Source organism: Biomphalaria glabrata, chromosome 8, assembly GCF_947242115.1.
Source record: "Biomphalaria glabrata chromosome 8, xgBioGlab47.1, whole genome shotgun sequence".
In the NCBI taxonomy this organism is placed as follows: domain Eukaryota; kingdom Metazoa; phylum Mollusca; class Gastropoda; family Planorbidae; genus Biomphalaria; species Biomphalaria glabrata.
In genome coordinates this window covers 30,253,513-30,281,230 of record NC_074718.1, presented here as the reverse complement: position 1 = coordinate 30,281,230, position 27,718 = coordinate 30,253,513, and the positions used below count along the sequence as shown (strand labels likewise).

At 32.8% G+C, this 27,718-nt stretch overlaps 1 protein-coding gene across 11 annotated transcripts; it reads right to left on the bottom strand.

Annotated features, from left to right (window-relative positions):
* Positions 1-1,261: 1,261 nt before the first annotated feature.
* LOC106066444 (uncharacterized) lies at positions 1,262-22,354 on the bottom strand. 11 transcript variants are annotated; one of them, XM_056038810.1, is made up of 7 exons: positions 22,262-22,354; positions 21,073-21,215; positions 17,050-17,185; positions 15,983-16,228; positions 8,716-12,468; positions 8,491-8,604; positions 1,262-2,509 (listed from the first exon to the last, which is right to left on the bottom strand). In XM_056038810.1, exons 2-7 carry the CDS (start codon positions 21,118-21,120, stop codon positions 2,331-2,333), a joined length of 4,476 nt encoding a protein of 1,491 aa, XP_055894785.1. In that variant the 5' UTR covers positions 21,121-21,215; positions 22,262-22,354; the 3' UTR covers positions 1,262-2,330. The 11 variants fall into 11 exon arrangements, with proteins under 11 accessions (XP_055894785.1, XP_055894783.1, XP_055894787.1 ...); XM_056038808.1 differs by having other exon boundaries at positions 22,237-22,328; XM_056038812.1 differs by having other exon boundaries at positions 21,073-21,171; positions 22,237-22,318.
* Between the last annotated feature and the right edge of the window lie 5,364 nt (positions 22,355-27,718).

Below are 27,718 nucleotides of genomic sequence, written 5' to 3'. Positions count from 1 at the left end.
TGATATATATAAGCTATATATAGGGTAAGGCCAATCATGATGATCATTGGGCCAATTTTATAAAGAGAAAAAACTCCACATTTACAGCCATAAATCTCTGTAAGAATTATTTCCCCTTTTCGATATTAAAATTAACATATTGGTTAATTTTAACATTGATTCAAATCGGGTTTTGTTAGGAACAATGAATAATTGTGCAAAGTCTCAACTTGATCCAAAAATGGGAATTAGAAGTAACATGTTCCTAATTTTGACCAGAGTGAGTTGTTATAAGAATAAGTTTCTATGTTACAAGCCTTATATACTGCCTTTACTGCGACATTTGGCAGCAGATATACTGACGCACCCCCGAATGCCAATATGGCCAGTCTACCCCAGCATATACACGTGTGTTAACTTTAATGAATTAGTGAACACAGTAGATTTATATGCAGATCTATATATTTGCTAAATGTGATATATACAGATTTTTTTATACGGATATATATTTACCACTACCTATTTTTGCAGGCTTTATTAAAATTGTCATTGGATTAGTAGGGCCTACTTCAATCATCCACAACCATTTTTTTTCACAGAAAATGAATTATTGTGCTTAATCACAACTTTTGTATCACGAGGTAGCTAGTGTCCTCGTCAGTTTGTTTTTAATTATATAGCAACAATAAAATACTTATTGTATCAATCAGTTTGGATCTGTCATGTAATTAAATTTGTAATAGATTTAGACAAAACAACAATAAATCTGTGCGATAAGAAATATTTTTACGAACTGTTTTTGTTTAGCGCTATTTCATGCTTTTAGCTTTTTCAATGTGCTACGATCCTATCACTTGTCTGGACCAATTGGGAAAAGGGGAGGTGTGAAAGAAAGGATATCTGTGTAGGTATTACCACGATCGCTTTTTAAAGGCGTCAAAAAAGTTGTAAGGCTTGAATTCAAACTCGGGGCTCAAGCCTCCGCAATGTGGACTAATTCAACTTATAGGCTACCACCACATCTATCAAGTATGATTTCTTTCCCTTGTTCGACACCAAACAAAATAATTAATTACCAATAGTTAATTAACTAATTGGTTAAGCTTTTTAAATTGATTCTTGTTTTGTCAAGTAGGCCTACAAGAAATAATATAATTAAGTGTGCAACATTTCAACCTGATCCGAGATATGGTGTGGAAGAAATAACATTTACGAATATTCTACCAGACAGACAGAGTGAGTTGATATAAGCTTTGTAAAAAAGATGACATAACCTTAAAAAACATCTGTAAACTCATTTTATTTAATGTTTCTTAAAACACAAACATATTTCAATACAAATGAACAATAAAACTATCACATCCCAAATTTTTTCTTCTAATAGTTCAATTCAAGTATATCAAGTTTTAATAAGCATATGAAGTTTTAATAAGCATATCAAGTTTTGTAACAATATTTTAAAATGTTCATATTTCATTTATTAAATGATATCAACAACAATGATTTTTGTTTTGTTTTATGGAATTATTTTAAAATATTTTGTTTTGTAAGTTTAGGACAATCCTTCAGAAATTAATAAGATTTTTTTGTCCTAGTCCAAACTTTCTGCAGGACAGCAGGCCATGGACATGGGAAGGGTTCAAACTTGAAGAGCATACAATACAACCATGCAGTAAAATGAATTATCACCCACTATTTTCTTATACATGCATGTCAAATACACTATCAGTAATTTCAATAACAAATTTCTGCTAAAAGTTTATGTGAGAAAAAAATAACTAAAAACAAAATATGATCCACATTTTTAAGTAATGTATAAACATTTGCATTGTAAATTTTCCTCCAAACTTTAGAGGATGTGATTTTGAAAAAAAAATAAAAAATTATTGATAGCACATCTGTGCGGAAACACAATGTGACTTGTGAATCTTGGACATTACCTTACAAGTTTTTTTTTCTCATTAGTCAATGAATACTTTTTCAGGCAGAACTAAAGAGATAGTATATTTAAAATTCAAAACAGTTAATTGAAAAATTCTTATTCCAAAAACTATTTGTATACAAAATGTGTTATCTACACTCATTTTTGGGACATAAGTTGCTTTATTTACATTTACTGAAATTGAGCATGGATTTAATGAGTGAAGACTTTAAAAAGAAATAAATAAACAATTATGTATAACAAATATAAGCTATTGAAGCCATTTTCAAACCTAAACAAGAAAAATAAAAATATCTATCATGATAATGATCTTTATCATCCATAAATAAACATTACTTTTATGCAAGGAAACTTTATGCACACAAAACAATGCTCAGATTACATCTGAGAGAAACTAATACATGTCTAGCTAAACTCTTTGGTAAGTGATGACATACTCTGGATAACATTGGGTTCTGTGATAAACAACAAACTCTCTAAAAATCCAATGCCCATCTCCCATCACAGAGTCATACAATGTTTGGTTCTTACAGGAACATTTGTCTTCTTGACAATGCATGCATGGAGGTCTGCTTAGTTTTTTGCTATCTACAAGAGGAAAAGAATATTGCATTAATTTTTTCTTTTATCTAAAGTAATGTAACTATATTTGTCAACATTTTAACTCTAAACTCCTTGTTACGAATATGGATGTATCTAACTTGATTTTTATTGTATAGATTTTTAAAACATGCTTATCTTTAACATGATAAATCAAAACAACTAATTAATTTATTTTTATATGATTTTATTAGCAGTATGTTTGTTTTGTTTTACACGTTTCACATGTTCCTTCAGAATTGAAGATTATAACATCCTAGCCCAGACCTCAAGTAGGACAGTGTGGGAGGGCAATGGGTAAGGTTCAAGCTTGGGACCATTGAGATGACAATCCTGATAGCATACCACACAACCAGCCATTAATATAAGCAGAATATATTTTGAACTTTATTTTTTTATTTGTTAGTGTATTATTTAATAAATGTGTTTTAATAGTTGTTTGTAGTTAAGTCTAGGAGTTATATTAAAAAATCTGTTATTTTTTTCTCTGTTGTTGGGTAGATGGTGTTTTAAGGCTAGTTCATCAGTAAGTTGGACCAGAGTTCTTTGCTTTTTTTTTTTGTTTGTTTTTCTTATTTCTCTGTGTTAGTAGTTTATTAGGATAGCCATCCTCCAATCTTTTGTATTTCTCAATAGCTTCTAATGCTGCTTTGTTGTGTCTTAAGAGGTTCAATATTGGAGTCTATTTCACAGGCTGCTGTAGGAATAGTTCTCATAACTCCACTGATTAGACGCAAGGCTTTGTTTTGGATTGTGTCTTGTGGCGGATATTTGTATGGAGAGACAGTTATCCATGACAGATCTGACATATCCAGTGTATAGGTGACTGAAGGTTATCTTTTCAGCTCACCAGGATGTTCCTGCTAGGTGTTTTACTAAGTTTAATCTTTAATGTTTAATGGAAGAAAGGCCTGGACCCTCCTGCACTGACTAGCAGGAAAGAAACAAATAACAAACCGCCACCTATAAAAGGCACTGAGGGGGACACAACCATTCGTTCACTGACATTTCGTTCACCGACAAATAGTTCATGACTTTTTGTTCACGTGACAATTCGTTCATCCGACATATCGCTCACCGACAATTAGCTCACAACTTATTCACCGACAACTTGTTCACGACAAATAGTTCACACCACAAATCGTTCACAGTCAAATCATTCACAATATAGTAACATATTGTTAATATTATACATTCTCGTCGCATGTTTAATTTGTTTACATTAAAACTTTGTAGATATTATAATAATTTACATAATTTAATTTTTATTTTTATTTGAAACAAAAATACTTGAGTAAGCAAATAAACTACAATTATTTGGCTAATCATGATTGAAAGTGTATGTTCATTTTTTCTCTGTGATTTTTATGTTCTGGGTTTACAGTCACTAAGAAATAAGAAATGTCCTTAAAATAAAATAAAATAAAATTTTCTTAAATGAATAAATAAAAAATCATTTAAATAATTCAAAATTACTAGAACAGTAAAAAAAAAAAAAACACCACACCATTTTAATGATATCTTATTAACAAAAACATATTTACACACAGATACACATAGTATTTTTTCCACAATCCTGTCAGTGTTTTCGAGAGATAATTTAGATTTTTAACAATGGTAGGCTACTAAATTTGGTACAATATATGGTTTCACTGTTCAACTCTGAACGTGACATAATAGATACAGATCTAAGGTAAATACTTGTCAGTTAAGACCTCTAAGAAAAAAAAAACTTATTACATATGCAATACCAGGAAATATTTTGGTTCCCTATCAAAAATGATAAATTTATCGCAAAACAACAAAACTAAATTGGTTAAAAAAATTTGTTTGAAGTCCAGGCAATCAAATTAGTCTGCCGATGGGTAGTCACATATAGAAACCAGTTAACTAAAATAAAAATAATAAAATAGAACAATAGTTAATTTAGTACTAGTGTTTAATAAACCCCTTTTAAAATTGATGGAAAGTTCAATAGGCCTACTAGTGTCTAGTAGATATTTTCAATGTTAACAGATTGAACATGTGTATAGGCGATGTCCAATAAAGTTTTATTACTTCCAGAGTAGCCACTGTCTAGCACTCAACTAGGTGTTAACTAGAGTATCCAGCTGAATGGGTAGATTCCCGGTAGATAAAAAAAAAAAAGAGGGGGGTGTATAGGTATATTAAAAGTGAAAGATGAAAGTAAAATGGTACCTATAGTAAATTGAGGGCCCATTAAAATTTTTCCGCTAGCTTGTAAAATCTCTTTTTTCTTTAAAGTAACATTTTTATCACATACTGTCCTCATTAACAAAAAATTAACAACAACAACAAAAATTAACAAAGAAACTTGGACTAGGCCCTTTAGCAATCAAATTTTATTTATTTTTATTTTTTTTTGTGGAAATTTTATAATTGATACAAAAGATTTAATGTAAATAAATTAAACATGCGACGAGAATATATAATATTAACAATATGTATCAATATCCAGTGAACGATTTGTCTGTGAACAATTTGTCTGTGAATGAATTGTCAGTGAACGATTTGTCATGTTAACGATTTATCGTGAACCAACTTGTTGTCCAGTGAGCGATATGTCGAGTGAACGAATAGTCGAGTGAACGAATAGTCGCATGAACGAATTGTCAGATAAACGAATTGTCGGGTGAACGAAAAGCTGTGAACAAAATGTCAGTGAACTAATTGTCCTGGAACCGGCACTGAGGACCTAATAACAATAAAATAAGGCCAAAATATTCAATAAATACTTTGCTAGCATCAACAAGTCACAGCCAAAAAAATAACTTGACCTGGCCTTTAGCAATATTCTAAAATAAAAGCTTCAACAGTCAAATGTCAGATCTTTGACACCCCTTTCACTCTATATGAACTCAATACTGCCTTAAAAAACCTTAAGTCAAGAAAATCTACTGGACCCGATAGAATTTGGCAATACAAAAATTATCTCTGAGTGAAAGCAAAACTTACGAAACTGAAAACCCAGTTATCTTTTATGGATGTGAAGTTTGGCCAATAAATGCAAATGTATTATACTTTAGGCTTTAGAAATTAAATGTTTTCATAAATATCTAAACTTTTCTCGCAATGAAAAAAGCATGGCAACAAAGGAACCATAAATGATAAAATGAAAAAAAACAAAAGAAAAATAAAATTCTATAAGGGAGATGTACGAAGAATCAAGATAGCACAGCAGAAAAACCTAATACAAGAGTTTGTAAAGCTAGAATAACATATGAATTGATGAAATTTGATCAGAAAGCAATACATTATATCAGTGATGCCCAACCTTGTTTGGTCTGCGGGCCATTTAATTTCAAACACTCGTGTCGCGGGCCATAACAATGAAAAGAAGAAAAAATGAAATAGAGAATAAATCATTTAAAATAGTTTATTACAAACCCGTGGCTCTACTTACACCCGTAAAGCGATTACGTAATAAGGGTTTTACTGTTTTATTACTGAAAATGTTTGTGTAGCTCTACTCAATTAAGTGCTTTTAAAACGTTTGTTTTCCAAAATTCCGAAAGCTACTGCAGGCAACCGGGCGTAGAAAACAATGGTCTGCATGGCTCGAATTTTCTTAAGCAGGGATGTCTGGCTTTGTAAGTCAATCAGCTTCATTTACAGAACTGTCTAGCTACTCATCAGCGGCAATTGAAATTTCAAAATCTGCTTCTCTGTCATTTGGTTTTGAATGGAGATTTGTACCATATCTTCGACTCGTCTGATGGCTTCAACTGCATTCTTCTTTTCAGGACAGATTTCTTTCATCTGCTAGCAAGTACATTTGTATGCTTCATTTCTTGACTTATACTGTGAGCGACTCTGTAGTTTGCCCTTACCGCAAGCTCAGTTTCTTGTCTCTTTTTAGTAAATAATCTCCTTAATCGCTCAACTCACTCCACTAGGCTTAAAATAGTCATCTTTTTCTTTGCGGCTCAAACTAATATTGCCGTCATATTTTGTTTATGTTTCGTTTTAAAATCCTTTTTATGTTATGTTATTTAAAAGAAGACATGTTTTCTGTACAAATCAAACATGTTGGCTTATTATCATGTTCGAAAGAAAAAAGATCTATCGAATTTTTCTAGAAGTTTCTACATTCCAGTCTACTTTTCGTTTCTTCGGCTCTCCCATTTCATTAACACACAAATATTAAATGGTATGGCACCACTCGCATTAGTACCAAAGGATACATGTGTTGCAACACAAGGTATCAAGGACACGGCCAGCTCAAGAAAACAGCGAAACCTGTCCACTTTTGTCGACTTTGCTTTGGAGGCTCAGTTGCGACCTACATATTTTGAGATATCTAGTACAGGCATAACCAATGTTGGCTGGAGGTCCATTTAGATTTTATTATTGCCGTCTACGCCTGTCCTCAGCAGCCGATTTTCTTTTGGTCTCAAATGTGTAACCTGCAACCTTTGTAAGTGACCTCCAGCTGTCTCGTTCTGAAGCGGCATGAAACCAGGGGCTCTCTTCTATGTCAGTTAAAGCAAATTGGTGCCTAAGCTGGTCTTTAAAGCATTTTCGTGGGGCACCTCTAATACATCTACCACCTTTCAGCTCACCAAAAAAGACTGCTTTTGACATATGTTCATCCACCATAAGGGATATGTGCCCTGCCCAGTGCAATTGTTGGACCATAAGAAGTCCCACTGTCCATGCTTGTGCTCCATCATTGGCATAAGGTGACAAGATCGCACTACAAACAACAATGTCTGGTATGTACATCTTAATTAATGCTTCTATAAACTGTGATGTGATAACAGAAATCTCCACAATTTCAATCTAACAAAATTAACTTCATATAAAAAACAAAAAAAAAAAACCCAATCCTTTAAACATAAATAAACAAGGTTACAAAAGACAGTTTGTGTGGAAACAAACTCAAAATCGGCCCCCGAAGTAAAATGTTTTACATAATTCGGATAATCCTTCAGAGTTGAAGATAGTTTATTTCCTAGTCCAAACCTCCCGCAGGACGACGGGGGATGGGAGCAGGCAGGGTTTGAACCTTCGATCGTCGATAAATCCAAACGACAGTCCAGCGCGCAAACCGCACGACCAGTGGTCCACCCAGGAAGGCTTCAATATTTTCAGAAAGAACATCCGAATGAAATTATATCAAAGACAAATGAGAGATAAGAATGGAGAAAGAAGGTTAACAGATCTTGTGTAGTGCCCCAACCGTCCCGCAGATCAAAGGATACGTGAAAGTGAATGTAAAGTTAGATGTGAACCTGGCCTAACTAGTTTGTGGTCTATAGGGCAGATGATGTAAAGTTCATCTGTTTTTGTGGCCTACGGTTAACGAGGGTGTCATGTTGCCAGCACAATGACCAACCGCCTTTGCTTTTCCCAACTAATGTCAGGTACCCATTAGAGCTGGGTAGACTCAGAAGTTGAAAATCCCAGTCTTCACCAGGATTCGAACCCGGGACCCTCGGTTCGAACTAAATAAGTTATTTGTTTTGAAAAGGCTCAATCTCATATTCGAATCCTCAAAAAAAAAAAAAAAAAAAAAAAAAAATTTCCGCTATATAGAAAAAAAATGTTAACGAAAATGATGTTTATAAGATTACTTTTCGTCTTAAATTAGGTCTAACATATAATGCATACTAATTAGCTTTTTCTTATAAAAAACTGCTTGCATAATTGATTTTAAAAATTAGAATTTTCGCTTTCAGGAAAAAAAAAAGTAGCCGTTGCATCAGAACTTTGAATGGTCTAAAATATTGTGAAGTCGGATTTTCAATATCTCTTCTAGTTTACGAGATCTAAACGGGACGGACGGACAGACATTTCGCACAAAACTAATAGCGTCTTTTCCCCTTTCGGGGGCCGCTAAAAAAGATATCATCCAAGAGCCTAGTTTGGACCTTTAATATGTTGTTTTTAACAATGCTGTGTATTATATATGTATATAAATAGTGAAAGTTAAAAACAAGACTAACCTTTACTCTGTACAGACTTATGACTACCATCACAAAGAAAAACATTTCCTAATAGTAATCGAGTCAGTATCATATTTAATTGGGTACCATTTGGAAAACGCTGATTTCTGGCATCTGAAAAAAATTATTTTTTTTAAATAATATTCCATTTTTTAATGGTAGCACTTTTTAAAAGCAAATTTATTGAAAGTGAGTATCAAAGACAATCCAAAGTAAAGAACTTACCTGCATATTGATCAGCTTTAGTTGATTTTTCAGCAGTATAAATACCTTTTCCAAACATGCACATGTCATTTGAAACTCTTGGATCCAGACCGCTGTTTACAAGAGTTGGTATGAACTCTGATTTAGCTCCATGAAATAAATAATGTTCATTGATTTCATGAAAAAGTTCATCTTTGATTTTCTGTGAGATATAAGGTGCAGTAGCCACATCTCCATTTGAACCAGCAAGTTGTCCAATATTTTGACACACAGTGCCCATTTGAATCATTTTTTTTAAAAGCCTGTCTCTTTCTATTTTGTAATTATCAAACAACTCTGGGTTTTCTACCCTCTGAACACGTGTAACTTGTAGAGTTGAGTATCTAATGCCTTGTGCATCAGCTCCATGACCAATACGACCAGGCTCCATGGTTTGAAGAACTAGATTTGTAATAGCATCTTTGGTTTCTTGATCAACATCAACTAGAACATTAAACTCCTGGGGCTCTAATGCTTTCCCTTCCTTTAATTTCTTCAAATATTTCTTATTCTTACAAAGATTCCAGTAAGATGGAAAACGTTCATCAGTTTCAATAGCAAACTTTAAGTAATCTATTGTACCTCTTTTAGGCGCTATAAGTTGCTTCTTAGGTGCAGACCTGGCAAGCTCACAAAATTCTTGATGAATGAAATTATATACTTGCAGCACTCCTTCTTTTTGACCTTTTAATTGAAATTGAACATTTTTAGTGTCTGGGTTTAGTTCCTGTGCTACCCATACATTGTTCTTCACAGATTCTTTGATAATTTTTCCCCATGAAGTTGAAGCCCAACGTTGAAGCTTATCTTGCTCATATGTTTTCTCATACAGCAATTGTTCTCTTATTAGTTTCTTTTTTTCCTCTTTAAGATCATCCACCACATCTTTGGATAAAGTGAAAATAATCATCTGGGATTTGTTGGCATTCTTGATATCTATTGGGTAAGTGATTTCTTCAACTTCCTCATCACTGCTTGATTCATCATCATCACTACCTTCATCATCTTGATCTTCTTCTGTCTGATCAGTAATTGATTTGGTTTTGAAAAAATCAGGTGCATCTGTTGTTAACTCATCAAATAAGTCCTCATCTGATGCTAAAATGATGACCTTTTCCAGGAATGTGTCGACCTTTTCATCTCTAAGACTTTCTAAGAAAACTTTCGATACTATGGAAGGAGGAAATCTAAAAGCTCGACCACAGCCTACAACTGGAAAAGAAATGGATTTGGCCCCTAAAGTTCTAGCTTCACTCAAGACACTCTTTAATACTTCTCTTAGATGACTTTCTGAATTAACTGATTCCTTATTGTTCCACCTGGTTAATACTATATGACATATAGCAAGACACTTAAGTCTGCCAGGGTTTTTAACAGTTAAAACCTTAGCATCAGGATTTGAATCAAGGCACTCAGCCAGGTTTTTATAGTGCTGAGGGCACACACTAAGAAAAGCTTTTCCCACTGCTGTTTTTCTCATGTCATGTTCAGGCCCAAGAAGTGAAACTAGAACATCTGATTTCTCTCTGGTGATGTTCCCTTCAGATTTAACAATTAATTTACTATTACTACCCATATTTACTGTGATGTCTGTCTCAGGGGCAGAGAGCTTAACTACATCTTCTGATGAATCAGTTTGGCTATAATGTGAACTTAAAGCACTTGAATCATCAGGTAAATGAAAAGTAAAAAGATATTTATCTTTGTAGTCAAAAAATTCAAGCTTTCTCTTGTCAGTTGCATGAGTTTTAGCAATAATATAAAGCTCATGGTCTAGGAAGTCTTCCTTCAAATTCCACTTTGATGTTTTAACATTACTTTTTAAATCTTGAAGACTCTGATAAGCTTCCTGGACATAATTTTTTGGGCCTTTAAATTTTAGTAGTATCTTTGTGTCTGTCATAAGTTGCTCTATTATTTCAACTTGTTTTAAAGCTGAACAAATTTTCTCTTCCAAGCACTGATGAAAAAATTTAGCCTCTGATTCATCCACTTCAAAACATTTTTCATAATGTCCTATTTCCTCAAATAAATCTTTCACATCCCTCATGGCAATCAAGACATCATCTTTGACACCAACAACCCTGATTTCCCTATCTTTTAAACTGACTTGGACAAGGAGCTCATATTCAAGTTTCAACTTAAGAAGGTCAAATTTTTCAGGAGGGATGTCCACATCTGATATTGAGCTCTCCTCACTGTCTAGGTGAGAATTTAACATTTGCACAGCTTTTGACAAAACTTGCTCACCCCTAGCAGTCACATTCACAACTTCATCTTCAACTGCACAAAGTGCTCCACCAAGGTCTAAATTCATCAAGAAATTTTTCCCCTTTTCTCTGATTAAAATAGACTGCATCTCTTTGGAAATCTTAATTGTGTCTTCCTTGATGTTTCTCAATTCTTTCATAAGAATTAGCTGAAATTCTTTGGCTAGATTCTCTGGGCCTGTAATAACAGCTGCTTTTTCATCACTTGAATAATGGACTATGCACTCACTCTGAGATGTATGAAAATATGGTTGAAGGAACTTAGCTTGAAGTGATGACATGGGAAACTTTGTGACAAATTCTTTTGGTTTTTCTTTTAACCGAGCATTTTCTTCACTCAATTTCTTTAGGTCTTCTTCCAGTTCAGCAATGTCTTCTGAATAGATTTCAGTAAGTTTTTTGTTCCTTGTCAACTTCTGACCTAATTTTTTTATGGTATAACTGTCCCCAGAAGATGTATTGGTGGAAAAAGATTGAAACTTTTTAAGAGGGCTACTTTCAGCTCGTTTCTCAGGTTCTGGTTTCTGGTAACTAAGTTCACTTTTAGAAATAGATAGATCTGAATTATTGGGCTCAATGTTATTCCAAATGAATTTTCCAGGTCGACCTGTCTTATTAAGCATATCAATATCAGATCCCCTTCTTTGAAGCAAAGATGAAAATGGCAAATTAGCCGAGGTATTATCATTTGTTAAAGTTGATGACGATTGACTGGCACTTCTTTTTTTAACTTCATCAGGATTTCTTTTCATGTTACCCCTTTCATCATTCAAACAAGATTTTGATTTTAGTAGATCACTGTCTTTGCATGATTGTCTTTCATCTATTTCATTGTCAACATCCTTTTTAGCTGTTCCAATTTTTACTTTGCTGCCACGATTTCTCATTGCAAAACCCCCTCTGCCTCTAAATATATTTGATCTTCTTTCACTTGTTTTAGTATCTAGAATATTTGTTTTCATGCCTTTATTTTTGTTTAAAATGCCTTGCTGTTTACTTGTATTGCCTCTTAAGGTACCACTCCCTCTGCTATTTGTCTTTCTAGTGTCACTACTGTCATCCGATGGGTCAGTCTCAGATTCGGAGCTATTTTCTTCTTCATCACTTTCATTGTTGCTCTCATGATCTTCTTGATCCTCACTGAGGCTTGTGTCAACATTATCATCAGAGTTACTGCTCTCAGTTCCTGAAGTCAGCTGATCTAAGTCTTCATCGTCAGAGAGGCTGTCTGAGTCTGAGCCCAGTTTGGTATCACTGTCACTACAACTACTGCCATCTAGTGAGGCTTGATCTTCATCTTTTGACAAATTCCTCAAGTCAGTTTTTTGTCGTGGTATCCTTAAGGAATTAACTAGGTCCTTACCAATAAATTTATGAAAGTTACTGTAGAATGGTTCAATGGTAATGTGATAATTTTCTGAACGCAAGGGAATATGGTCTGTCTGTTTCAAGATAGCATCCACAACTGAAATAGAGATGGATACAAAAAATTAGTTTTCATAGAAATAAAACAATAATTGAATTTAAGCTGGGAATATATAGAGCTATGTTTTCAGGAGGCAATAAAAAAAATTGAAGAAAAAAAGGTACAACATTATAAGGAATTTCAGTTTATAAACAGTCAAGCAATAAAAGTAGTCACATACAACTATAAATAAGTTCTTTAAACATTAAATGAAATTTGTTAGGAACCCTTTTATTTACAATGTATTGTGAAGATTATTTTGAAATATAGTTCCTCTGTATGATCACTGTTGGGTGTGCCACACAAAATAAGTTTTAATGACAATTTTATACTGTATGTTACTAAACACCTTCATAAATAGTAATGCATCTAAATTTAGAACACTGAAGATGTTACAAAAAAAAAAAAAAGTTAAGAACCCTTTTCACATCTAGCAGATGATGTAATGATCATCTGTTTCTATGGCAGACGGTCAATGAGGGTGTCATGTGGTTAGCACAATCACCACCTGCATTTATTTCCCCCAGCTAAGGTGAGGCACCCCATCACGGTTGGGTGGACTCAATTTCACTCTAAAGATTCTGAAATCAAAATAATCTTTACCCAGATTTGAACCTAAGATTCCTCAGTTCGGAAGCCAAGCACTTTATCACCCAGCCACCAAGCCCCCAATGAACTGCCAGTATAACAAACTTTTTATATTAATTGATTTTATTTATGAGAAAATCTTTTTTTTTTTAACTAGTTTTAAAAATGATGTATAAATATGTGTAAATAAAAAGTGCTCATTCATTACAGTTTAAAACAAAAGCTAATTTAAACACAATTAAAAGGTGATAGTGAAATATGATTTTTAAAAACTCTTTTTTTTTATTAATCTGATAATTTTTCCTTGGGTGGATGATAAAAAGAAAGAAAATGCATAGTTCAATCATGCTTTGTTGATAGTTTTAAAATCCTTTTCTTGTAACATTTGTTCCAAGGTTGTTGTTTTTTGTGGTACCCTTATTCCTTTTTGTTTTTGTTCTTACTTGGTTTCACCTTAAACTATTCTTTTAGCTATAATTCAGGCATCTCTCTAAATAACAAAACCCACCAGCTAGGCTCGCTGATTAGCTTACTTTGGCCAGAACCTCTCATCCTTTTTTTTTTTATTCTTCCAATAAAAGAAGGCTTATTTTAATGATTCTTCAAACATACTTATAGCAAATGAATTTCTAACAATGCAATACTGAATTTGAATGGCTTGTTTTATAATGCCCCCCTTACACATACATACTTTTGGCCTATGAATTCTAACATCTCCTCCCATGGAAGTGTTTTTAAAGGTACACCACTAATTTAGTCCACTCTTTAAATGACCTCTGTTTTTTTTTTATTTTGTCAGTTATAGACTTATTATTTACAACTAGCTTTTATTTAGAGTCAGATTATAAACATTTAAACTTATTTTTCTGTTACTTATAGCACACAGAGATAAAATAGCCCCACCTGCATGATACTAAAAATCCACCCCAAAAAAACAAACATGGACACGCTTTGCTATTTATTTGTATACACATTTATTATGATAGTTCTTAGGATTTTTAAAATTCTAATGTAGAATTCATGCAGATCTACATCAAGCTGTTATAAAATTAAGTAAAGCCTCACAATATCTAATGCTAAAGACTTCACATTTAATATTGTAGTAATGTAATTTTCTCACACAAATGCACATGCATGTGTGACTTCATACAGATATTCTGTGTTCTTGAGGGGAAAAAATGAAAATATTATTTTTAAAGTGTCTACAATGGCCAGCTGAGTTTTTTTTATTTATGTTTATATGGTAAAAGAAAGTGAAATACCACTTTTAGAACTTGCAATCTATTGGGCAGATGATGTAAATTTCATATCAGTTTTAAAAAATTGCTGCCTTTTTTTTTTTTTTTTTTTTTGAGAAATAGCAAAAATTAAATGCAAAGATTTACCAGAAAGCTTGCAATTTTTTTTTTATCTCAAAGCACAGATTGCAAATCCATCTAAAAATGTTTCTTACAAGCACCTAAGAGGAATCTGTGTCCAAAATCTCATGGGAATCCATTTGAAGGTTCCAGAGATTTCATGATGACGAGGGGCTTTTAGTGTATTTTATTTATGCACAATATAAAATTCTTGGCCCTGATCTAACTGATAATCACCAATTCTTTCGTTTGCCTTGAACAATAAAATCTGAAAATTGAACCTGTTATTTCTTTCAGGGAACATAGAAAAACTTGTCCATTTTTACAAACAAAACCACAGTACCAGTTAAATTTACCAAAAATGATTTTTTATTTATAATTTAGAACCAATATATTTTTTAGAGCCAAAATTTTAATGTTTAAAAGTACAAAATTATACTTCCTTACCCTTTAAGCTCTTTATAACAATTTTTTTATTGCATAACTTTTTTTTCATTTTAGTTTTCTATTTATGTTTATTTTTACACATATCATATAAAACTAGATCTAAAACTTTTATATTCTCCTGTAGACTCTAGTTCTAAATCTAGGCCTATGATTATAAACCCACATGACTGTCAAGAGTGAATGTTAGGGACCATCCTTAGATCAGTGTGATTGCATCTCTAGATAACACCTTGATATTAATTCTAGATCCAAGACTGACAAAATAAAAAAGTCATGTGCAAAGAAGGGGCTAAAATATCAAGAATAGTGATGCTTCTTCTACCAAATTGTTTTGATAGTAGAGCTAAGCTTAAATGATTTTTTTTTTATCTTTTATTAAAACTGTGCATCCCTGGCCTTTTAATTAAGGGGAAGCACACACAAAAATAAGGCAGCCTAAAAGTTCCTGTGGAATTTTTATTAGGGGTGATAAAAACTATGCAATTGTAATGCTGGCTATTTCACTGAATAATAACAATAATATAAAAAAAATATTCAGGTGAAACTAACCAGAAATGCTTTATAGTTATGCACTCTTGGCAATGGTCTAAGAAGTGTGTGGTTTGTATGTTTGTGTTTGTACAGGGTTAGCCACTCCATTAGAAAATATCTATCTTCACTGAGATTTGAACCCAGCACCCCAGGTTCAGAAGCTGAGCGCTTAACCACTCAGACACTGCATTCTCCATTAGAAGATACAAGGGTCAAAGAAATATGTTCGGGGAGAGGTGTTTCATTTAAAAATAGTGTGTAAGTGGAGAGCATTATAATGCAGAGAAGACAACAAATGATGAGCCAAAGAAGTGTTTGTGCATACTCTATATTAGGGGTCACACTAGATCATTCGATTTAAAGATGAAAGAGACAAAAAGGAGTTTTATTGAATTTGAGGACTAGAAAAAAATTGTGTTGGGGGCTGGGGGAGTCTTGAAATGCAGAGCATTTTATTGAACGATAAAAAAGTGTTCTAGGCAAAATAAGCACTAAATATTTCAACCAGTGCACAACAAAGGTATCTATATATATATTAATGTTTTTAAAATGTTTCTAAAACTTCCTAAATACGTAGAATAATAGATCACCTTCTTTATATTTTGAGTTAAAGTGAACAACAGCAACATTATAGTCTGGCCAACATTTACTAGATTTTATAACTCCAACTTCCTCTGCAAAGTTCTCTTCCAAATATGCTAATAAGAATTTTTTTTTTAATATATGCATGTCAATGTCAGATACAAAGATAGCAGTTTCCCTTTTGGTTGGAAGAAGCAATATTTCTTGTCCTTCGAGCTGTTCAGATTGAAATGCTTCAGAAGCACCCTGGAAATCTTTAAAAAAATATTTTTTTTTTAAATTAAAGTTCTATTTAATTTTAAGAAATGCCAACATACTAATAAAAGGTTGTTTATGTTGAAAACAGGTTAAGAAAAAATAATTTTTATTTTGAAATTATATTAATCATCAATCAGATTTGTAAAAAAATGCAAGCTTGCAACGTACTAATCATTTCATTTTTTCTAAGACTGGTATTTATTTTAATATGTTGACATACTTTCTCTTGGGTTATTTTTTTTTGTTTTTAAACAGCCCATGATTAATTGAGCAATTCATTTTATTTTTTCTATCCTTTATTAAAATATAAGCAGCTGGCGTTTCAATAAGTTGCTAACAAAAAAAAAATACCAGGAGGTGATTGTAAACAAACATCACATTTGACAGTTTTATGGGTATTGAATTCATAAAAATTCTGACTAGTACATTTGTTTAAGCAACAGCAATATTTACAATGTTTTTGAGGAATCATAACTACTGGACAAGTAATATCAATTCATTTATTCCTATAATTTAACTAAAAATTAGTTTTTCTTACAATAATAATGGCAATGTCTTTGATTCCAAAGATTAAGGATAAATGCAGTATTTCACATGACTACACACCCAGTTGTGACTTGCATATTTTCCCTATCTGATGCAGGCAAAGCCTTTGTCCATCAGGGGTTTATTTAAGTTTTCTTTATGTCTTCTGCACCTGTCTTCTACAAGGTCTTTTCTTTGGGCCTCATATAATATATGTGTCTCACTGCATTATATATAATTATAAACATGTATTTTTAAAATAATTTTTCAGATTCATATGAAAAGGTCCCACCTGTCAATTCTTCTTCTAAAACAACAAGTGCTCTTCCTGGAATGAATGGGTAAATTTTTATTTCCACAACGCCTATATCCAAAGTACCTTCCACATAATCTTTGATGTGCTCAGCATTATAGGACAGAGGTACATTCTGAAAATAATACAACACAACAATTTGTATATATATATATATATAAATATAAATATATATATATATATATAAATATATATATATATATAAATATAAATATATATATATATATATATATATATATATATATATATATATATATATATTATGCATTGCGATTGATAGAATGTATAAATTACTCATTGTTTTTTTTTTTCTATATTTTCTATTGTTCTTTTTAAGTAAGTTATCAGAAACTCTTTTCTATAAGCAGCAGTTAATGGAGGATTTGATAAGGCTTTTTTAAATAAAACCAAGACAAATAAATGAAAACATTTTTGGTCATAAATGATTAAAATTTAATGGAAATTAAGAGTCTGCAAGAAATTTCAATTGAAAAAAATAATAAAAAATAAAAGTTGTGAATATAGGAGTCACAAACGTTTTAAATTAGTCCTAAAAGACTTTGAGTGATATAAGGAATTTATAAAATGTCTTCATCTCATTTGAATACAATGGAATCATGTTAATCCATGAACAATTTAATTAGACTAGCTGCTTAATTAGATTGAATCGTAAAGTATCAAAACAAATACTCTAATAGTACTGAATCCAGGTAATCAGCCCAACCAGTTATTAGGACCAAAACGATTGCATGCTAATAGTCAGATTACCTCACTTCAACTGTAATATATATGCAAAGAACTTTTTAATAGATCTGATCATTAAAAACAGGATTACAGTTTAAAAATGAATCCTTTAGTGCCTTAAGCTCATGGAATCAACCACAAATTTGATTTAAGTCTATGTATTATAGTTTTCTAGTCTATGTATTATAGTTTTCTGCCTTAAAAAACAACAACATATAAAAAAACAAGGTTACAAAGACAGTTTGTGTAGAAACACAAACTCAAAATTGGCCCCTGAAGATGTCCACCCAGGCAGGTATGAATATTTTCAGAAAGAACATCAGAATTAAATTCTATCAAAGACAAATGAGAAGAATGGAGAAAGAATGTTGACAGATTTTGTGTGGTGCCCCAGGAGTCCAGCAGATCAAAGGATAGGTGAAAGTGAATGTGAAGTTAAATGCGAACCTGGCCTAACTGATGTCTTATTATTATATTATTATAGCTTTTGTATAGCGCTACTTTCATGCTTATAGCATGCTCAGAGCGCTTTTGGTCCAATCTCATTTGTGGACCAGTGGGGGGAGGGGGTATCTAGGAGTTGGTTTTCCGTGCTGCCTTTAGGCGCTCAGTAAACACAACTCTGCCCGAGTCGGGTGTCGAACCTTGAGCCCCCTTCTAGTTAGCCAAGCCAAGCCAAGTTCAAGCGCACTCTGCCTCTCGACCATGCTTCCCACCGCTTCTTAAAATTAATATCTAATTGATCTAATTGTTTTGTAAAGGGTCAATCTCTTATTCAAATCCTCAAAAAAAGAAAAAAAATTTCCTTAAAAAAATCATCCATTATCATAGTAGAGTGTTCTATGGCTACAGCTCACACGATAATATGAATTAATTGTTGTTTTAAATTATGTCCAACTTAAATGCATACTAAATAGATTTTTTTCTCTTAAAAAAGTAAACATTATTTTTGGGTAAATGTAGTAGTTAGAAGGACAGAACTTAAATAACGTAGCAATACAAATGTAAAAAAAAAAAAGTCTAAAACCATTTATATAAATGTGTTAAAAATATGGTAATTGGTCATCTCCCCTACTAAAGAGCCTCCAGTGTTTGTTACTATTATTAGTGAATAGTTGTAAAAGTGGTGTATTTTTAGGAAAAAATGCTTGCATAAATAAGTGATTTTAAAAAATTAGATTTCTAGAAAAGAAAAAAGTAGCTGTTGCATCAGAACTTTGAATAATTTAATAATATGATGTCGGATTTTTAGTATCTTTTCTAGTTTACGAGATCTATCTAAACGGGACGGACTGACTGACAGACATTTCACACAAAACTAATAGCGTCTTTCCCCCTTTCAGGGGCCGCTAAAAATCTCTTCTGAAACATATGTGGTAGCCTATATATATAGAGACCACTTTTAAAACTTTTATAGAGACCACTTTAAAAACTTTTTGAAAATAAATTGTGAAGATCTAGATCTTATTTTCACTGCCAACAATTCTGCATCTGTCAGCAATATTATTCTAGAAGTGACAGGCATGATAAAATGTTCTTAATTAATAACACCTGAAATATTCAAATATTTTGGAAATGAAGATAACATTTTTTTTTGTGATTACAAAAGTGATGAGCAAACTTTTTAGCTGTGGGCCAAAAGTTAGAGAAAACATTTTGTCGAGCCATAAAATATAGGGTAGTTTATGCTATTCTGACACATATAGGCCTAAATTTGAAAGGTTGACTTTGACAGCGCATTAATTTACAATGGTTCGACATATAAAAAATGAAGTATCGAATCTTCTTTAGTTTAAGGAGAATAAGGATGACTACTTATATTTACACTTGTATTTGTTATTATATTTAAGGTCAAAGAAGCTGTGTGTTTTCATTTAATTCTGATAAATTTGACCCACATAATTTGATTCCGGACACCATAATTTATTTTAATTCTATTTTAACATTAACTTAATTTTAAGATCCCAAGGCATAGCCCCTCACATTAAATCATTTAGATGTTTTCAAATTATGCATAAATATGAACACATAAATACAAATATGAACACACTTATTCTACCTAAATTAGGTCACTGGGATACTGACTTCTATACCCACTTTTAAACTTATTGCATGATTAGATATGTGTTGAATGTTTGTGTTTTTTGTTTATTAATTTAATAAATTTCTAATACAGATGACCTTTTGTAGTACAGTACAGGTTAGGATAGCCATTCTTGCATGCCTAACTGAATCCTCTATATTCTCTCTATATAAATCTAGATCTATCTAGTAGGTCTAGATCTAAGCATTTAACTTCATTCAATGTACCAAGCTCACTCCAAACATTTGCCCATTTATTCTCTATAAAAAAAAAACAACAACAAACAAACAAATATAATATAAGATCATTAACTGATATCCAAAACTGGCTGTCAGAAATAAATTTTGGTAAGAAAATCGTAATTTAATTTGAACATCCTATTAATTTTTTTTTTTTTATGGAATCAAACACCTTGGCTTATGAATCAAATAAATCAGCTCCAAAAACAGAATGAATATTGCCGGGCTCATAGTATAGACTTAGCCAATCAAAAAATATAGTCTTAACCCTAGGAAGAGGTAAAGTCATCCGGGTAACATAGGAAAAAATAACAACCTGACTTACAAATTTGAAATTTTTTTTCTTACATAAAAAGACAGCTAAATGGAAGGAAATTGGGTCAGAATCATTGGAAAATGGACAAGCACATTATACAGCATGCTAGTTTTATAATAAATATTAAAATAATTATTTAATGAAAACAATCAGCAAATATCCGAATTCATGTAATGTCCGAATTAAATAAACTACTCTATAAAAAAAAAACGAAAATACAGAAATTTTGTATTAAATGTAAGGCTATCAAAATTTAGCTAATGCTATATATATAAATTCAGGATACAATAGTGTTTTTCTTAAAAAGACATAAAACTTGGATATTTTTTAGCAATGTCACTATTAGAATGTGTTGTAAAATATTACTTTTAGCAATGCATAACAATAGAAATTGCAAATGAATTGACTTGCTGAGAAAATGGAATTTTTAAAAAACATTTTAAAATTTGAATTATTTTTACAAAACAAGTTCTTCACTGGCTGGAATTGGCATGTGTTCATTTAGTAGTTTGTCCATCACTAGATTAGAATATATATAAGCTTAGATACAGATTTAAGTTCAAAAGAGTTTTCCAATCTCTTGAGGCTTCATATTTTTTGTATTATTATTTAAGGCTTACCACAAGAATAATCTTCCTTGGATCCAAAAATTTTTCTTTGGTATCCATTGCTACTTTGCAAATGATGCTTGATGGTACGTCAGCATTAAGTTATTAGATCTTATATTTAATATTATAATTAAATATATACTATAGATCTAGACCTAAAGCATAGATATTATTATTAATAATTAAATCGATGATTTGTAGAATAACGGCTCAACACTTCGATCTTTTCTATTCTAAAGGACTATAAAGTCTAACTACACATCATCGGTATAACGATGATCAGAATCAGGAATTATAGATCTATCATCTATGTGACCTATGTGAACAGTATCAGTATGATGAGTATGAGTATGTCATAAGACAAGATGATAAGTATCAGTATGTCAGGATTGAGATGTGAGGCTCGAATCAGATTGTGTCTCAAAAAATAGAATAGAATCTAGATTGGCTAGAAATGGCTAGATCTAATAACGATGATAAGAATCAGGAATTATAGATCTATCATCTATGTGACCTATGTGAACAGTATCAGTATGAGTATGTCATAAGATGATAAGTACACATCATCGGCATAACGATGATCAGAATCAGGAATTATAGATCTATCATCTATGTGACCTATGTGAACAGTAAATCAGTATGAGTATGAGTATGTCATAAATGATAAGATAATAAGTACTGTTAATAACTATCATAATCAGTACATCAGAGACAGAGTATGTCAGGATTGAGATGTGTCATGTGAGGCTCGAATCAGAATTTATCAGATAGTGTCTCAAAAAATAGAATAGAATCTAGATTGGCTAGATCTAATCTATATTCTGTAATCTAGATGGCAGATCTAGATCTTTTCTAGGGCGTCTAGACTCACAGTAAATTGAAACCTAATATATTATATAGAATAGATCTAGATCTCTAGTATGATACATACAGTCGAATCTACAGTTGAGTTATGACCAATTTCGTGGAAATCGGTAGGCCGATGCAACGGAAATCGAATGTTTCGCATTCAATCACAAATGAATGATTAATTCAATTGTAATTAAAATAGATTCAATATTACATCACAAAAATGTAATAATTAAAATTTAATCTTAGTCAAGACTAACAAAAGAGCACAAATGTGTAAGCATAGCCTAAATTTAATGCAAGTATAATGGAAACCTTATTACACACAAAAATATTAGACAATCTAGATTACGTATAACGGATTACGACTAGAGCTAGAGCTAGATTCTACAGAGCAAACAGCTACGAAACGAAAAAGGAAAAGAAAATAAACGGCAATATCCGATTTATTTATGTTTTTGTTTTGTTTTGTTTTGAGGGGTGGGTAGCAGTTATTTTCGGAAAAGAAAATGGCGGGTTTTACCGAAAGAAAGCACTTGACACATGCTTAATTATTACATGTATTTATAAATGTCTATTATAACCATGCAGTAGCGGCCTTAGGGGCTGGCAAGTAGGGAGACCGCCCCAGACTCCGCGCCTGATGGGGGCCCCGCGATCGGAGATTTTATTGTCACCAACTTCGAAAACCGATCGAATCAGCTGTCATGCATAAACTTGTTACAATATTTTCCCAATATCTAGATTATATGATACCATTGCAATTACAATGTTAGCTCGCAACTTGATATTTTTGGTTTCGAAATACTGTTCAGTTTCTGTAAAGACAGCATCTTATGACCTGCCGATTCTAAGAGGCTATTATCGTTTAACAGTTTACAATAAAAACACATAGGTGGAAGAAACCAACCCAGAACGGATTTTAGTTGGAAAATGCGTATCAAAGTTTGAACTTATACTCTTTGAATTATGAAAATTGTATTTGAAAGTCATTTAAAACATTTGTAGCAACATAAATGCAACTTTTTTTTTTATGAACATTAATAAACATATATACAGTGTTTTCTTGACTTTCGCTGTGTGATACGTTCTATACCCCACGCGAAGGTCAAATTTTCGCGGTATTCAATTTCATATACATACACTATTTTCGGATATGAACAGTATCTCAGGTCATCCCCAAACACTTAACCTCTAGATAACCATTTCCCCTTTCATTATTAATTTTTATATGCTGTTCCTTTTAAAAACTCATTAAATGTTTAGTAATTTTTAAAAGTGCCATACAGTATACTGTTATGTCCCATCACAGTATAAAAAGAATTGGTATGTAAACATTAAATATGGGCCACTGGCGGATCCAGGGGGGAGGGGCGGTAGGGGCGATCGCCCCCCCCCCGCTCGCCCCCCCCTCCTTTTGGGGGGGGGGCGGACGAATTTTAGTATAGAATTCAAGCTATTTGTATACGAATTTATTACTTATGTTAATAATATATACTAATTATTTATATTTCAACCTATTTTTAGATTATTTCGCCCCCCCCCCCTTTCTAGTATGTGGCATCTATCCGCCCCCCCCCACCATAAACTTTCGAGTGGGGGGGGGGCAGTCCTATTTACTTATAGAAATCACAGCTTGCTAACAGAATCAATTAAATATCTATATGATTAAAACTTGTTATTGGTATTTTAACGGTCTTTATATTATGTCGTTCACCTGATTGCCGATTGGAAGGGGAGTATCGAATACCTCTACTGCCATTCCTATCTAAACCCTTTGAGTGGGGGTGGCGGTCCTACTTTTATTGAAAAGTCATAGTATGTGAATCATCTTCCCCCCCATCGGACAAACCAATACTTTTTCTTTTTGTATTATAGTAAGAAATTACAAAATTTAAAAAATCTGTCACTAATATAATTTATATATGCTATAAATTAAATTCTTATATAGAGTCGCCCCACCCCTATTCTTTAATGCAAAATGCAATCATTAGCAGAAATAATAAAAAGGAGAGAGGATTAATCGTTTTCACTCTACCGCCCCCTCCCCTTTCCGGACAGAGTTTATGTAATTTCACATGAATTTATTATAACTATTTTAAGAAAGACTTTGCTTTGGAAAAGTTATAATTCAGACGAATTTTTTTAATATAACAGTCACGGTTGAGATGAGTTCAAAAGCCAGATAATCTTTTCCTAGTCGCCTTTTTCCAACCTTTACTCTCTCTCATATTTTTCTAGTTAAATAAATTTAGGACTATAACTCACAATTTATGCTTGAATTTTATTGAATATTATGTATCGAATATTTTTTTTTCGGCGGCGATCCTCAGAGCCTTTATCTAAATATGTGGGGTATCTTATCTTTTCAAAGAACAAATCGGTTTTATTTGAAATGTATTAAGGGACAATATTCATATTAAAATATTTTTCCACATTTTTCAAAAGGTCCTTTATAATAGAATGAATAATGAGCTGTAGATGTCAGGAGATAGCGTTTATGCAGTGAAAAATGCAAGAAAATGCTTTTAGCGTCGAGGCTTCGCCCCGAATCTCACTGATGAATAATAAGCTGTAGATGTCAGGAGAATGCGTTTATGCAGTGAAAAATGCAAGAAAACGCTTTTGGCGTCGGGGCTTCATCCCGAACCCCACTGAGGAAGCTTACAGCGCTCTCCCAGACCCCCAAGCTTGCAAGAGAAAGGCCTCAACAAGACTGTTTTTTTTTTTCTTTTTTTTTTTTCGCCGAAGATTGAGAAACAGTCTTATTTTATTCTCATATATATTATTATTATTATTATTATTATATATATATATATATATATATATATATATATATATATATATATATATATATATATATATACATATATATATATATGCTGAACGCACGTTTATGCATAGGGTTAGGGTTTACTGGGCGTTAGGGTTTGGAAAAAAATCGCCCCCCCCCCTTCCAAAGTTCTGGATCCGCCAGTGATATAGGCCTATCTTATCTTATATAATACAGATGTTACTTCAAAAAAGAAGATGATTACGTACCGTCCTACGCGTCATGCATATTAACCAATGACTTAAATTCTGCCTAGTCACTGGTTTTCCTGGCTAGCTCAGGCTACCCATTTCATGCTCTAATAGCACCAGAGAAGAAGGAGCATTTGTACAAATTTGTCCTAGCATATGGAACGAGGAATGTGCCTTTATCTTTGTGTCTTTTTGAGTATTTTATTAGATTTTGTTTTTGTATTTGAAGGTTATGGTTCAGTGTTTTATGTGTAATTGCTATTTTACTTTTGAGTCTTTTCTTCTGAAGGCTTTCTAAACAGGGCCTGTAGTCTTAGGCCACTGCAACCTATGCGGTCGCAGTGGGCCCCGCTCTTTCATAGGCCCCGCGCGATGCGAACTCTTAAGTGTAAATTATTAAATTAAACCATTTTAACTTATTACTAAAGCGTTCTTGGAATTCTCCTGAAATTATTAAAATTTTCTTAAAACTGATGCGAATCTCCTTAAAAATAACAAAATTGTCATTTCGGGGTGTCATTCAATATGAACAAGCTAATCCTACTCGCGATTAAAAAAAACGGCATTGTCAACTTTCATTTAATAAAAAATGTAGGCCTAATAATAAGTCGAATTTTAACCAAAACAAGAAGTTCAAATACTTAATTTACTTTTATAGTCACTAACATACTAATATATGTAGATCTAAATCTATCTCGACTTCTGAGAACAAAAAAAGCGAAATTTTGCTAGTCGATAGTAAATCTAAAAGGCAGATCTGAATGTTTATCGCTTTTTGTTGGAAAACTACTATCTACTGTAAAGTTAATTTGACAGTGATTTTGTACTTAGTAAAAGTATAAATACAATGCAAAGATGACATTATATTTTAATACAAAATCTTAATTTTCACTTATATTAGGCCTATCCTTATCACAACCCAAATTAGGCCCCGCGCTATCCGTTTCGCATAGGGCCACGCAACCTGTGGGACCAGCCCTGTTTCTAAATTTAGTGATTTTACTAAAGTCAAATGTGAATATTCGTTTATTATTAATCTAACTGCTCTATTTTGTGTCTGTTCCAGTTTCTTAATGTTTTCTTAAGTTGAGGGGTCCCAAACAGAGGATGCCTAACTAAGATTAAATAATATTTTAGTTTTATGTTCATAAATTATTTGAATTGCAGAAAGTTCTTTTAATAAACCTAATGCTTTGTTTGATTTTTGATAGTTTCTTCAATATGGGGATTCCATGACAGATTTTCATTTATTATAACACCTAGGTATTTGTGACGATACCAAACTTGCATGCAAAAGTTCATTTGAGTTTTTCCCAGCAAACCATGAGAAACTTTATTTTTAACTTAAAACAATTATTTTCTTGTCCACCCATAAATAATTTCTTTTAGGATTTATCTTTCCTCGCACCGTTTCTTACGGGACGAATCTCCACGTAAAACATTAACTATCCTCTCTAGGGATAACTTTTAATTTTGACCGCTGTGCAGGTGACTGCACACAATAGTCCCTTCACGCTGCGGCCTAATAACTTTTCACACCTATCGATTGCTACACCCAACTGCTATAACCACCAGATCTCCACCCAAAGCTGTAACCGGAGCAGACCACACCAGATACCCCCCCCCCCCAATTACATACCTGTGTAAGGGAACTCGGGTGAGTTCTTTACCACTTACATATGGCTCGATAATCTAGGGTATGATTCTCAATTACACTTGTCAATACTTGCTTAACTCAAATACGAACACTTAGTATACATCAACTCTAACTCCTTATATTCATGAATATCGATAATACTTTAATACTTAATAAAGCACACAATTATATAACTCTTATGAAATACACAAAACACCAGCACCCTACTCAGACCAGGTCAGCTCTCCAACTGCTAGACTGACCGCTAGAAACCTAATTGTCCCCCCTTGAAAATCCCGTGATAAAAACAATTCACACACCAACTAATAAAATAAACAAACACACACACAATCTCACATCTTACACACCCACGCTCTTGACAACCTGTTAGCAAGAAGGCATTGCCTACTGTCCTTGGCCTTAACATATTGCCCAGTGTCCACAGTGCCCTATACTGCCCAGTATCATCTGCCCAGTACCCGGCCCAAACTGTCCACTGCCAATAGCTATTGCCTAATGCCGACAGATTAGAACAACCTTCGCAGCAGAAGATAAACTGGTGTTGAGTTAGCACGGCTCTCTACGAGCTAGAGATCACAGCTGAGAGATCGTCCCACTACAACTTAGTCTGCAGCACCCACCATCTCTACTGACAAGCAGGCAGCGGCCTCACGCTAGAGCCAGTTTGCCTACAGCATAGAGACTACCCCGAGCCGACGTCCTAAGACAGAGCCGGATGACTCATCCTTCTGAATGCCAGTCCTACGACCGCCAGAAGACGACCCACGGGCTAGCAGCTAAGAAAATAAGTAGCAGACATAGGAACATTCTTCTCCTCCAATCACTCAATAATTAGCAATCCATGATGAGCAGTTATTTTAGATATTAGCACCTTCATTACATTTCTTAATTATAATTTTATTTGATCATTTATCTTTTGTAATCTTTCATTTATTAAATTTTATTTATTTATAAACGTATAATATTGGTCTGTTCTTACTGTTAGTTGCGGTGTGCCTGTACAAAATCTTATATGTGAGCGGGATAAAATTAATAAAATCTTCCCCTAGACTTAAACAAACAAGCCAAATAATAACTAATTAACATCTCGTCACAGTATTTTGCGTTTTTAGTCTGTGTTACTGGTTT

What these genes read in the sequence shown, in the direction of transcription:
- LOC106066444 (XM_056038804.1), bottom strand. Translation starts at nt 22,069, where the DNA reads ATGCGAAACATTCGATTTCCGTTGCATCGGCCTACCGATTTCCACGAA. An exon ending in ACTCAACTGTAGATTCGACT is followed by an intron (nt 17,186 to 21,991) that starts GTATGTATCATA and finishes TATTATTTTCAG; the next exon opens with AATGTACCTCTGTCCTATAA. An exon ending in TAAAGCTGATCAATATGCAG is followed by an intron (nt 8,605 to 8,715) that starts GTAAGTTCTTTA and finishes AATTTTTTTCAG; the next exon opens with ATGCCAGAAATCAGCGTTTT.